This window comes from Falco peregrinus, chromosome 1 (genome assembly GCF_023634155.1).
Source record: "Falco peregrinus isolate bFalPer1 chromosome 1, bFalPer1.pri, whole genome shotgun sequence".
NCBI lineage: Eukaryota > Metazoa > Chordata > Aves > Falconiformes > Falconidae > Falco > Falco peregrinus.
The window spans coordinates 126,783,016-126,795,473 of record NC_073721.1 but is presented as its reverse complement, the minus strand read 5'-3'; the positions used below and the strand labels follow the sequence as shown (position 1 = coordinate 126,795,473).

At 37.2% G+C, this 12,458-nt stretch overlaps 1 protein-coding gene across 2 annotated transcripts in view; it reads left to right on the top strand.

Annotated features, from left to right (window-relative positions):
• The window catches only part of UACA (uveal autoantigen with coiled-coil domains and ankyrin repeats), a 51,013-nt gene extending 39,713 nt beyond the window's left edge, over positions 1 to 11,300 (top strand). The window contains exons 12-19 of one of the 2 annotated variants that reach the window (XM_055817107.1): positions 971 to 1,003; positions 1,500 to 1,598; positions 1,805 to 1,835; positions 2,732 to 2,784; positions 4,221 to 6,911; positions 7,548 to 7,700; positions 8,618 to 8,683; positions 9,410 to 11,300. In XM_055817107.1, coding sequence (XP_055673082.1) covers positions 971 to 1,003; positions 1,500 to 1,598; positions 1,805 to 1,835; positions 2,732 to 2,784; positions 4,221 to 6,911; positions 7,548 to 7,700; positions 8,618 to 8,683; positions 9,410 to 9,481 — 3,198 coding nt within the window. In that variant the 3' untranslated portion in view covers positions 9,482 to 11,300. Of the gene's footprint in view, positions 1 to 970; positions 1,004 to 1,499; positions 1,599 to 1,804; positions 1,842 to 2,731; positions 2,785 to 4,220; positions 6,912 to 7,547; positions 7,701 to 8,617; positions 8,684 to 9,409 lie in introns of both variants that reach the window. The other variant, XM_027789519.2, reaches the window with a different exon arrangement.
• The last annotated feature ends 1,158 nt before the right edge of the window (positions 11,301 to 12,458 follow it).

Below are 12,458 nucleotides of genomic sequence, written 5' to 3'. Positions count from 1 at the left end.
TGTATGTGTCACTGTCACTTTCTTCTGCAGCAGAAGCATTTGCTCCTGTAATAGTATTCAAAATGAGAGGAGGCATGTTACAGTGTCATTCACTGATACTCAGAAATTTTAAGCAATGATATTTATGGCTATACTTTACTATGTAATGTGAACCATGAGGTGTTCTGACATGTTGTAATTTTGGGTAAACTTAATCTGCACAATTAAACGTAGTTGTTGTGAGTACTTTATCATAGCCACTGCTTATTTTCTAGCTGTTACTGTGAGTGACAACACTGAGAAGAGTCTTCAATTGGCAAAAACAGAAGCAAAGGTTTTCCATAGGGAATTTCTCACCCAAATTTGAAATCCTGTTTTTAAAAAAAGTTCCCTTTCCTTAGAGGCTTAAATATGACCAGTACAATTGAGGAAGGAAAATAAAAACAGGGTGGTTTGTTGTTTGTTGTTGTTGTTTTCTTGTTTGGTGGGTTTTTTTCTTTGCGGAGGCTCACATTTGTTCCTTCACTGCATTTTTGTAGAGGTACAGTTAAAAAGCATATATAGCTTCCTCTAAATGCTGCATGTGGATAGAAAGAATATTTCTTAGAATCATTGTCTTGTCTGAACTTCTCTCTTAAGCATTGCCTTTATAAAAGAAACAAAACCCACAAAATCCTTAATACTCACTTCCCAAAATAAGCAAACTTCTACTGAAAAAATGTACTTTTCTGCCTCGGTAGTGGTTGATCTAGATAATTAAAAAGATACTCCAGTTTCCTACTATGCATGTCAAGAGACATTGCTCTGTCAAACGTCCTTAACTTCTGTTTATTTCTCTTGCCAGAGGTTAGATGCTAAATGAAAGAGGAACAGTCAGAAGCATGTAGGATTAGAAACTGGGGTAGACTTGTCAACTAATGAACTGTGTATAAACCCCTTAAACGTTATTGAAAAAATGATTTGTGGGGGAATTTTTTTGTTATTTTTGCAGGAGCAAATGTTTGCAGATGATCTTGAAAATGAGGTATGATATATTACCTTAAAGCATCATAGAACTAAGAAACAGGGGAAGTGACTATTGCATTTGAGTAATGGTATTTAAAACTATAGAGAAAAGAAAGCTATTTATAAATACTAAGTGAAATATCTACTGGTATGTACTTATTTTGTAAAGGAGCACAACACTTCTATTACTACAAATAAAATATAATCCCTGTGGCACCTTTAATGCAGACTTAATATTGTAAGCGTATCTCTAGTGACTTTCAGTAATGCAAGATGAATAAATATTAATAAATTAAACAATAGGAAATTATATTGGTGCATATTCCCTTGACTCATTCTTCAGGACTCCTCTGGTAGAAGAGCAGTGTTGAAGAACTTCAGAATCAAAAATGTAGGGATTCTTTCAGTGCTGATCTTGGTTGAAGTTCTCCCTAGACCCTTGACAAAGTTGCTTGAGATCTTATAAATCTGGCCATCCTTGTGGCTTTGGCTATTTGGCACTCTTTCTCTTTCAGAAAGATGAGTTGAAGAAAATCCTAACTACCAAGGAAAAACAGCAGGAAGAAAGCTTAAGAACTATTGAAGCTCTCAAAGCTAAACTCAAATATTATGAAGTACGTTAATTGATTTGAAATATAACAATTGATATCTATAGTAGTAAATACTTAAGCAATTTTAAATTTTTGAAACTCTTAAATGGTTGTCTTACTGTAAAAGCTTTCCTTGCCCTTTAATCCCTAGCTTAACATATAGTAAAAGTTTGAAATTAATTTTGAAATTAATTTTGAAATTTTTTGTGTTTCTTGCTGTTTGCTTTTAGGTTGACTTTGTGGCATCTGGAAGTAACTTTGGTAATAGTAAGTTAATTTCTTAAAACTTGCTATGCATGATGCAGTGTTAGCATACACGGACAAAGGGTGGGTTTTTTGTTGTCTCTTCTTTTTGTTGGTCTTAACTATAGTCAAGCATAACGTGTGTGTCCACACCTCAAACCTGAGTAGTCAGCTGGGCGCAGTTGGGTTTGTACATGAGTGCTGGGGCCTTATTGATCAGTCTCGCTTATGAGTGTCTGGTCTTGTGAAATGTGCATTTTAACTCTGCTACATCTTCTAATAACATGGAAAACAAGCTGAGCAAGATCCGTGCTCCAAATTGAGCTCCCCTTTCCATTCTTTGTATCTTAGTATCTAGCTTATGACAAGAGAACCACGGTCATTGTGAAAGCTTGAATGTAGGCAGGTTTGAAAACTACTTTAAACACAAGACCTCAGCTCACACTTCTGGTAGAAACTACTCCATTTCCAGAAACTGAAGTCTTTTGCATCCAATGTGTTACAGGCCTGTAACTTGTGTAACTTAATGTCACTTCATCTGTCAAGAGCAGTCATGAGAGCTGTTTGGCTGCCTGTCAGGAAGGATCATTTATTTGGAGTGCAAGGGCATGCTTTTCCCTGGTGTGTTCATATGCAGACATGCAGCTAGCTCAAGGTGGCTTTCATGGACTGTTTTGCAGAACAATTTACCTAGCCTGGCACAGTAGGGGTGTTTTTTCCTTAGGACACCTGGAAAAACTCTTCCTATGTGACTTAATTAACAAGTTGTTTTAATACTAAGTGTCTAAAACACCAACATGCAGCCTAGTGCAGTCCCATTGAACAGAATAAAATTATGAAGGAAAATCATAGTTCTTGTGATCATATATTACTGTTTTTAAACAGACTAAATGCTGTTTGCTTTGAAAATCTAGGAAAAGAAGATTTATTACTTAAACAAGGCCAGGTGTTTGCTGTGGAGTCACAGGTAATAAATATTTTACCACTTGAGAGAATTTTAAGATAATAATGTTTGGGAAAGCTAAATAGAAATGTACATATATTAAACTTGCTTCTGAATAAAAAAACTTTCAATACTTGCCCTGCTATGTTTATTTTTAACTGCTGGTGCCCTCTAGAGTTACGTATGTGGCAGAGCTTTAAATGCTGTGAAATTGTTGGATGCTGAACGGTCTGTAATGAGCATTCTTAAAACTGAATCAACAGACTATTTGATCAATAGTCACAGTGTACAGTGCAATTGGGTATTCATCTCCAGAGTTTTTTTCTACTTTAAATTCAGCTGAAATTCAGAAGATTTTTTTCCCCCTGCCAGCTATACAATAATTTCCTGACAATTGTTGGCTGATAGCTAGCTACCTTTTTAAAGAAACAATTATGTTATAAAGAAGGTCAATCAGACCCTTACAGTGAGTCATGTATGATAGGAATTGGTTCTAACTGACAAGCTGCTCTTATGCTTATTTCAGCCGTAATGCTTCCAGAAGTGAGTGATGGCTAGAAGTAAATCTGTACATCATATGCTTTCTTGCCAGATTTCACTGATACATGTAGTTTGTACGTTTTGCTGGTAACACAGAAAAATCCAGTCTGTTCTGTCTTGTTTTACATAAGTTCTAAGACTATTGGGTTAACCTCTTTTTTTTATTTTTTTTTATTCTTAGTTGAAGTTTAAAATGAGTCGATGTGTAATTTTATTTTTTTTTTTAAAAGGTGGGGGGGGAAGGGGGTGGGCACAGAAAGCCAACCAACCAAAAAGACCCCAAACCATATCCCAAGCAGGAATTAAGTGGCTTTAAGCTAGTCGTGTCTGGAAGCCACATACAGTTTTCCGGTCCTTGGAATGTGAATGAGGTCATGGGAGCAAGTCTGTGCCGTGTAATAGCCATCATGGCTGGCAGGGAAGTGAAGTTGGTACTGAAGGCCACCTGACAGGAGGCAAACACTTTTTTTTTTTTTGAGATACCCTGTACTAGACAGTAAATGAAATGGCAGAGAAGGTTCTGTTAACCATGACATACCCTGTTTTGATTCCTTTTAAAATTATTTTCACATACTTGAGGGGCAAGGGAAATCTCTTAATAAATTGAAGTTCTTCAAGCATGTGAGTGGTTAAGTATGAATAACATTATAAGGGAGATGAATATACTACACCTGCACTTTAATGCCAGTAGGGTCTGATGGTTGGGAAACAGTAATGCAGAGCTGTATATTCAAGATTTTAATGTTGAAAGCTGGAATACATGTTCTGTAATATGGGCAAGAACAGATTAGTGTGTTTCTAAGAAAAAAAAATAATCTCAGGCAAATTTTATGCTTATATCAACACAGGTTTAAGACAGTCATGTGTATGACTTGTCAAACCTGTAAAAGTGTATCCATTTTGTGCCAATTTATCTTCAGTCTAGGTCTATGCTGAGACCCCTGGAGCTCTCACTGCCAAACCAATCCTCCAATTCAGAGAAGGAAACTTTAAAGAAAGAACTTGACAACGTGAGGACCTGCTATGGTGCAGCAAAAGAAGAAATTAGCAAATTGCAGAGAGAACTGTCTCACAAGGTATCTGAATGTAAAGCTTTGGCATCAGAGTGTGAAAGAACCAAGGCAGAATCTGATGGACAGATAAAACAACTGGAAGATGCTTTGAAAGATGTACAGAAAAGAATGTTTGACTCTGAAGGCAAAGTTAAGCAAATGCAGACCCACTTTCTTGCTCTGAAAGATCACCTGACTAATGAAGCTGCTTCAGGAAACAGTAAGCTAACAGAGGAGCTGAAGGATCAGTTGAAAGAAATGAAAACTAAGTATGAAGGGGCCTCTGCTGAAGTGGGAAAACTAAGGAACCAGATTAAGCAGAATGAATTGCTGGTGGCGGAATTCAAGAGAGATGAAGGAAGGCTAGTGGAAGAAAATAAAAGGTTGCAGAAGGAACTTGTTAAGTTGGAGATGGAGCGAGATAAAAGGGGAAGAAATGTCGTGGAGTTAGAAGGGCAGCTCAAAGAAACAGCAGCAAAGTTAGCCCACTCTGTAACTTCAGAGAAATTTGAAAACATGAAGAGTTTGTTATCAGGTGAAGTGAACGAGAAAGCAAGGAAGTTAGCAGAGATGGAAGGAGAGCATGAAAAACTGCAGGCAGAGATTCTGCTTTTAAAGAGGGAATCTGAGAGTCAGAAAGCTAAACTTGCTCAGTGTGTGAAGCTAGAAGACCATGAAAAAATGAAGAGTGGGTTTGAGCAAAAAAATGAGGAACTTGGGAAGACAATTTCTGATTTATCACAGAAGAATCAGACTCTGCAGAAGGAACTTGAAAGGTTGCAGATCGATAACAAGATGCTTAAGCAGCAAATCCAGATGCTAAAAGCTGAAATTAAAAGCCAGAATGTGCCGTTAAAAATTCACGAAGAATTGAAGAAAACAAATGATCTGACTGTTGGTGACCTGACCAAAAAGCTTTTTGAAATAACAAAGAAGTACAATGAAAGCAAAGCTGAAGCTGAAAAGTTGCTGGCAGAGAAGAGCAACTTGAGTGAGAATATCAGCCACTTCCAAGCTGTGTACCTGTCTCCAGAGCAGCACGAAAAAGAAGTGGAAGCCTTAAAATCTAATGGTGTTGAACTTGAAAAGCAGCTTTCTGAGCTTCAGAAAAAATATGATGATGAACAAGCAAAAGTGTGCAAACTAGTCTCTGAAAATGCAGTCATAAGAGAGACTCTCAGGGATCAGTATGTGTTGGCTACAACACATGAAGAGGTTAAAACAGTCCTGAATAACACTCTGGATAAGACTAATAGGGAGCTGTCAGATGTGAAGGAAAAAATGGAAGGGATAAAGCAAGAATTCATGAGGGTAAATGAAGAAAATGGAACTTTGAAAAATAAGGTTAAACTCTTAGAGAATCAATTACAAACTGAATATATAAGTTTAAAAGATCATGAAACTACAGTGACTACTTTAAATAAAAGCACACAAGAACTTCAGGAGAACAATATTGCAATTATGGCTGAGTATAAGAGGGGTCAAGAAGAAATTTTACAGTTGCATGTAGAAATTGAAGCCCAAAAGAAGGAACTTGACACAATTCAGGAATGCATTAAGTCAAAATATGCCCCGGTTGCCTCCTTTGAAGACAGAGAACAACTCTTTGAAGCCACAGTGAAAGAATTAAAAGTGAAGCTGCAGGAGCAAGCCCAGAAGTGCAGAGAAAGCGAAGAGGAAAACAAGAGGTACAAACAGGAGAATGAAAAGCTCAAAAATGGCATTTTGTCCATCCAGAATGACTTGCAGCAGAACTATATCCTTGCTGAGAAATCCCACGAAATGGAAAAGATGTTTGCAAGCAAAATGGAGGAGTTAAATAAGCAACTGAGAGAACTGCTGCAGAAATATACAGGTGAGAAAGAAGAGAAAGATGAGCTGCAAGAGAATACCAAGCAGCTGATAACTGTGCAGGCTCAGCATCTTCCGGCAGAACAAATTGAAGTCTTGAAGAAGGCTCTTGGTCACACTATAGAGGATCTAAAGGAAGCCTTCAGAAGTAAGAAGGAATGTTATGACAAAGAAACACTAAAAGTAGGAGAACTACAGCAGGAATTGTCAGGGTTAAAAAAATCTTCAATACCTTTGGTAGAATATACACAAATGAAGGAAATGCTAGAACAAGAAATTGTAGCAATCAAAAACAGCTTGAAAGAAAAGGAAGAAGAAAACAGAGTTAAAAATGAGGAAATTTTGAAGTTGCAGTCTGAGATACAGCTTACTCAACAAGCTTTAACCGACCTGGAGAGCAAAGAAATGATTGACATGGCAGAATACCAATCCATGAAAAGTACTCTGGAGGCCCAGATTAATAGCATAGCTGAAAACTTGTCCAAGATGAATAAAAAGTACAAGGAAGCATGCGAGGAGGCTTTGCAAGCTAAAAAGAGTGAGCTTTCCTTAAAGGATGAAAAGGAGTTGCTTCAGTTACGAAGTTGCAGTATTGAACAAGAAATCAAAGACCAGAAAGAAAGGTGTGATAAATCACTGACAACAATTATTGACTTGCAGAAGAGAATACAGGAATCTGCAAAGCAGGTGGAAGCCAAGGATAACAAGGTAGGATGTGTCGGTTAATACTCTTGACACTTTCAGTTTAGTGGTAAGGAACTAGACTTCAAATACCACTACTTAGGTATTCAAAGCACAACTTTGTGTACTGAGCATTAGGTCCCCAGAACTGGCCCAAATTTGCTGAGATGAAGTCCTGGCTTTGGTGGCATTATACGAAGGTTGGTTTTTTTTCTCTAATGCTTGATATGTTTCAGGCATCATATGTAGTGTCTAAACTCTAAAACTTCCAAGCTGAGTTTCAGACTTCTAGGGTATAAGCTCATTCTCCCATCGGAACTGTATTTGTTTAGTATCTCTGGCTTGCCTTCTGATGGTTTGTTGGTCTTTTTAGAAATTAGACCTAGAATATCTTTAGAGCATAAGTAATTTATGTGGCTGGCTGACCTCCAGGGTCCATACCTTACAAATTTCAGTGCTAGGAAGCAGTATGTGAATGAGTGATAGCATGTCATGAAAATGGAGTCTTCTATCTTAGCAAAGACACTTTAGTGTGGTGGCAAGCTGGGACAACAAAGACCCTTCAGTGCTTGCTGGTCTTCATCAAACTTCAAAGAATGTTAAAGAATATTCATTTTCAGTGAGACATCCTTAAATGAGGGTTTTGTATGTTTTTTTTTTAAGATAACAGAGCTGCTTAATGATGTAGAGAGGCTAAAACAAGCTCTTAATGGCTTGTCTCAACTTACGTACACCACTGGGATTCCCTCAAAGAGGCAGAACCAGCAGGTTGAAATGCTCCAGAACCAAGTGAAAACACTGCAACAGCAGCTAGCTGTAAGTAAACATGCAAGGTGTTGACTGAGATGCAGTAGAGTTGCTTACAGTTTCTGGTATAAACAAGGAAATACATATGTGGTCATAGGGGTTGACTGTAGGCTTAGACTTCAAAAGTAGAGTATTCATGATTTCCCCCTCACCTGCCATGGTTGCTTTTCTGTAAATCTGTCTGCTTCCTTCTGCGCATTAGAACTGCAACATTTAGGAACTTTTCCAGATAAAAAAAACAAACAATTTAGAGAGGATTTGTGCTTACGAGGTATACTGCTGTAGTTCATGCTAAGACCATTTCTGTATGTAAGTTCCACATGAATATTTTCTTGCAAAAAACCCACCAGCCATGTATATTATTGAAAGAAAGTGAGGTGATCCATCCTTAATGGATTTCATTTTGTGTTCCCTTGTCTGCAAACATTGTGCAATGTATTGCTTATTACATACTAACAGTTAAGGGGAACACTTTATGGTAAGCGCTGTGACTTTTGTGCACAAGCATGTTAGTGGCCCCTGTGACTTCAATAAAGCTCATAAAGAAAGCTACATATGTGAGCAGAGTTAGTGGTAAATCTGTACAGAAGTAGGATACATCTTTAATGGTATCTGCAAGGTTGACCCCATCAGGCAAACTGTTCTTAAATTGGGTGATTTTAAACAAATGCTAATGCTGTTGATAAGCATTTCATCTTAGCACCTGGGCTGAAGCACTAGAGCAACCTTTTTGCAAGTAAGCAAACACAAGTGAAGCAGTGACTTTTTTCTTGATTAATGGAGGGGATATAGCTAACCTTAACCTTGAAAATCTGCTTTGGCTAGTCTGTAAGTGCACAAAACCAAGTCCACGAAGTTGGAAATAGGCAAAAGTAGATGTTAAAAATCTGATGACTTCACCTTCTCTTCCTATCTTCTTTTTATAGGATGCTAAAAGGCAGCATCAAGAGGTAGTTTCAGTTTATCGGACACATCTTCTTAGTGCTGTACAGGTATGATAGTCCCAAGTTCAGATTGTCTTACTCTGACATCTCAATGCAAGAGATTCTTGAGACTCGTTTCTAACTGCCATACTGGAAGACCTCAAACTTGAAACTAGCATCAAGTACTGGTTTTCATGAGTTTTAACTTGGACTGATTCAACAAAAAAGCAAACACCACTATAAGCTATTTATAAGCTATAAACTTATTGTGCCATCTTATTACCATTTATCTGTGTAACTAGATATAACAGTAACCTGCTTTGGAGGGTGGTGGTGTCAGGCAGTGTGACCATGTTGTTAATTCTGCACATCCCAGGTAATGCTGGAGAGAAGTTGAGTAGAAGTTGGAAGCTTAATGCAGACTTATTCACTTGCTGCCACTGAACAAAGAGCTGATCAATTAATTCAGGTCTTCCGATTTCAGATAGAGCATGCAAAGGAGGGGCCATTACTACAGCAGCAGGCTGTGGAGCCCAGAGGATAGGAACAGTAATTTTTTGCAACATCATGTTTTCATAAATGAAACTGCTGTGTCAGAGACAGACCCTTCTTTCTCTCATGAGAAAAAACCAGCTGGATTCCTGAAGTATTTCAGATTTTCCCAGAGCAATAAAAATGCAGCCATGAGCTAAGACTTTTGGGTAATGTTAAAGAATCTCCTAATATTAGCAATGGTTGGTTGGTGCTTCATGGTCATCTTAATTTTTCTTGTAACTAAGTGTTTGCTTGCTCTAGGGTCACATGGATGAAGATGTCCAAGCTGCTTTACTACAGATCATACGAATGAGACAGGGACTTGTTTGCTGACGTGCTTAGTGCCATTGCTCTTGAAGGTGGCTGCATCTTGTAGTAAGAGTGCTGTGATTACAGTAGTGATAACCTTCATGAGATTTATATAATTATGATGATATAGCTACAATTAGAACCTCCAAATATGAAACAACTTACAAAGCTGAAATATTATCTTCTTGTAAAACAGTAAAATAGGGCTACTAAGTTTCAGATCTGATACTACTTTCATTACATAAATAAAAGAAGTAGAACCTTTTTTAAAATTGGTATGCAAACTGACTGTCAAAATGATGACATAGTAGTAAAATTATTTTAATGTCTGATTGACCACTTATTAAAGCAAGGCCTATACCCAGAAACTCTAGTTTATGCTATAACTTGAATTCTCATGGTATGGTTAAAAATAAACTATGCTCAAATGAGCTTGGCTAAGTATTGTAGCTGTATATCTCCTTTATTGATTAAGTGAAAGTGGCTGTTTTGTCACATAAGCTGATCAAGACATACTACAACATGCTTAGTAAGTCAGCTGCAAAGGTAGATGAAAGGTATTTAGCTGTATGTTGTAACTTGGCTGGCCAAGTTACAGACTTTATTTAACTATAAACTTAAGATGTAGTGCCTTTGCTTTTTGCAAGACTTAAAAATCGGTTTTTCCATCAAAACACTAACTTTTATGTTTGCCTCCTCTTCCTTGCTCCCCCAAGATTTTTCCGTGAATTCTTGTAATATTGGTTATTGTAGGCTACAATAGCGGGACTGGAGTGTCATGGTTAGTAGAGCAGCATTTTGATCTAAAGGCAATAGTCCTACTTCTGTATAATTTCATTCTTCATTAGGCCTAATATGGGTGTAGACTGAGCACCTTGTGAAGCTGTACGCTAGAAAATTCAGGTATTGGATTTTCAAACACTCTGGAAGTTAAAGGTATCTTCCTCTTAACTGTAAATTATGTACTATAATCTTATTTATGGGGAAAGATGCAAATACTGAGGATTAATGAAATGAGAATTTTTATTTGCTTGGAATCTACCTATAAAACAAGACAGGGCTTCATTTTTAACTGAAGGATGATGTTCCCATAAGTAAGTTTTATGGCAGAAAACATGAAATTTGGGACTATTCAAAGGAAGTAATTGAAAAATGAGCCTGATTAATGTCTGTGGCTGTTTCAGTAGAGCAAACAGTGTAAGTGCTATCAGTAGCCATGTTGACTTCAGTCTACTTGGTTGAAAGCATTTGCTTATAACTAGCAAGTAGGAATCTGGCATTGTGATGCAGAAAAGACAAACTTCCTCTTCCATGTTCCTGAAAAATAAGGACTTAAGTCAGAGTGCAGAGTTCTCTGCTTCATGTTAACTGGGCCTCCCTACAAGCTGCACCTCACAGGCTTGGGTCTCATTTTTTTAGTAGTATTATGTTTGTTTCCTTTTTAGTCCCTTTTTGGGCAGAGTCTTGTAGTAGAATTGAAGAGACATCTGCCACATAGAGGAGAACACAGACATAGTGCTGAATGTGCAGGGCAGTTTTTATTATATAAATACACTTAATATATTTACTAAATATGTGTCTGTAGTTAAACAGATCTACTGCTGCTTTCCTTTAATTTCTTAGAGGACTATTACAGAAAACATCTCAGTATATATACATTACTTTTTAGCCAAATTCTTTTATAATTGCATTACTTGAAACTCTTATTAGAGAGAATTTGTTTTGATATACTAACTCTGGCATATTTTGATATTGTATGTTTTCTTATGAGGGAGTTCTATGTATGTTTTTTCTAAATTTCTCCCATATTACATTATCAATAAAATGTTTTCTTCTTTTTTTATTGTAGTGGTCAATTCTGTAAAAGGTAAAGAAATGTAAGTAGTGTTGGCAAAGTAGTCTGGGTAGTGAAGGATACTGAACTCACTTGAATGCTCTCGAATACCAGGTAACACATTTGGTTTTTTGATGTCTGCTGGGATTATTGTTTTTTTCCTGTCTATTTCCAGAGTTTCTGGTTGGTAAAATGTTGGTGGCATTGACCGAAGCTCAAAGCTTCTACTGGTCAGTTCTTCAGAGTACATTGATTCTGGCCACTTCTACACCAAACAGGGCGAGCTATTACATCAATCATTAGGTTTGGGGATGAGCTAGTGAAGGTTTACTACTGCTTTTAGTGAAAGTGCGTTCGCTTAATAGCTTACACTGCTTAGCATGATATCAGGTAGCAATCTTTGCAGAATAATTTCTTGGCACTACTGAGGTCCATTCATTTGGTGTGACTTGAAAGTGAAGGGTGCTCTGATTTCACTATTGGCTTAATTTAGTTTTTTGGATTATCTCGTCCAGCTAGTGGGACATGAAACAAGCAAGGCTGTTGTTAGGGTATGAACAATGTAAGTGAAACTTTACTGTGTTTAAATGTTGACTAGAACAAATGTTTCTTCCTTGCATCATTGGAGGAGTTGCTTTTATTCTGAGTTAGTAAGCAGAAGCTCTCTTCAGGGTTCTTGTAAATCTGTAATGTGACCTTGGGGTGGGGGGATGTGAGTGTATATATATTAGATTTCTTTTGTTGGTGTGTTTTGGTTGGTTTTTTTTTTTTTTGTCCTGAAGACCTGACATTCAGGTAGAGTTATTTCAAGAGTTGATATGTCTAAACCTTCCCTCTGCCAGTAGACGTGTTCTATCAGCTTTACTGAGTCAGCTAATCTACAGGGCATTGTGAAGTGCTTTTCACTGAGAATTTTCTGATAGCTTTATATATTCTTCGGTGTACTACATGGGTATCTTGATCTCCAACCACGTGTTTTCTGCAGAGTGACGCTAATTATTTAAAACCTTTCTCAATTATATTTACATCCTCTTATTTTTTAGTACACCAAGTCATTTTTTCTGCTAGAGTATTTTACTTTTGCCATCTTTCTTTTAAACCGGGGGAAGATAACATGCTACTTAAACGCCAGCTTGAAACATCTTCAAAAGCAAGCTGCTAGGTGAA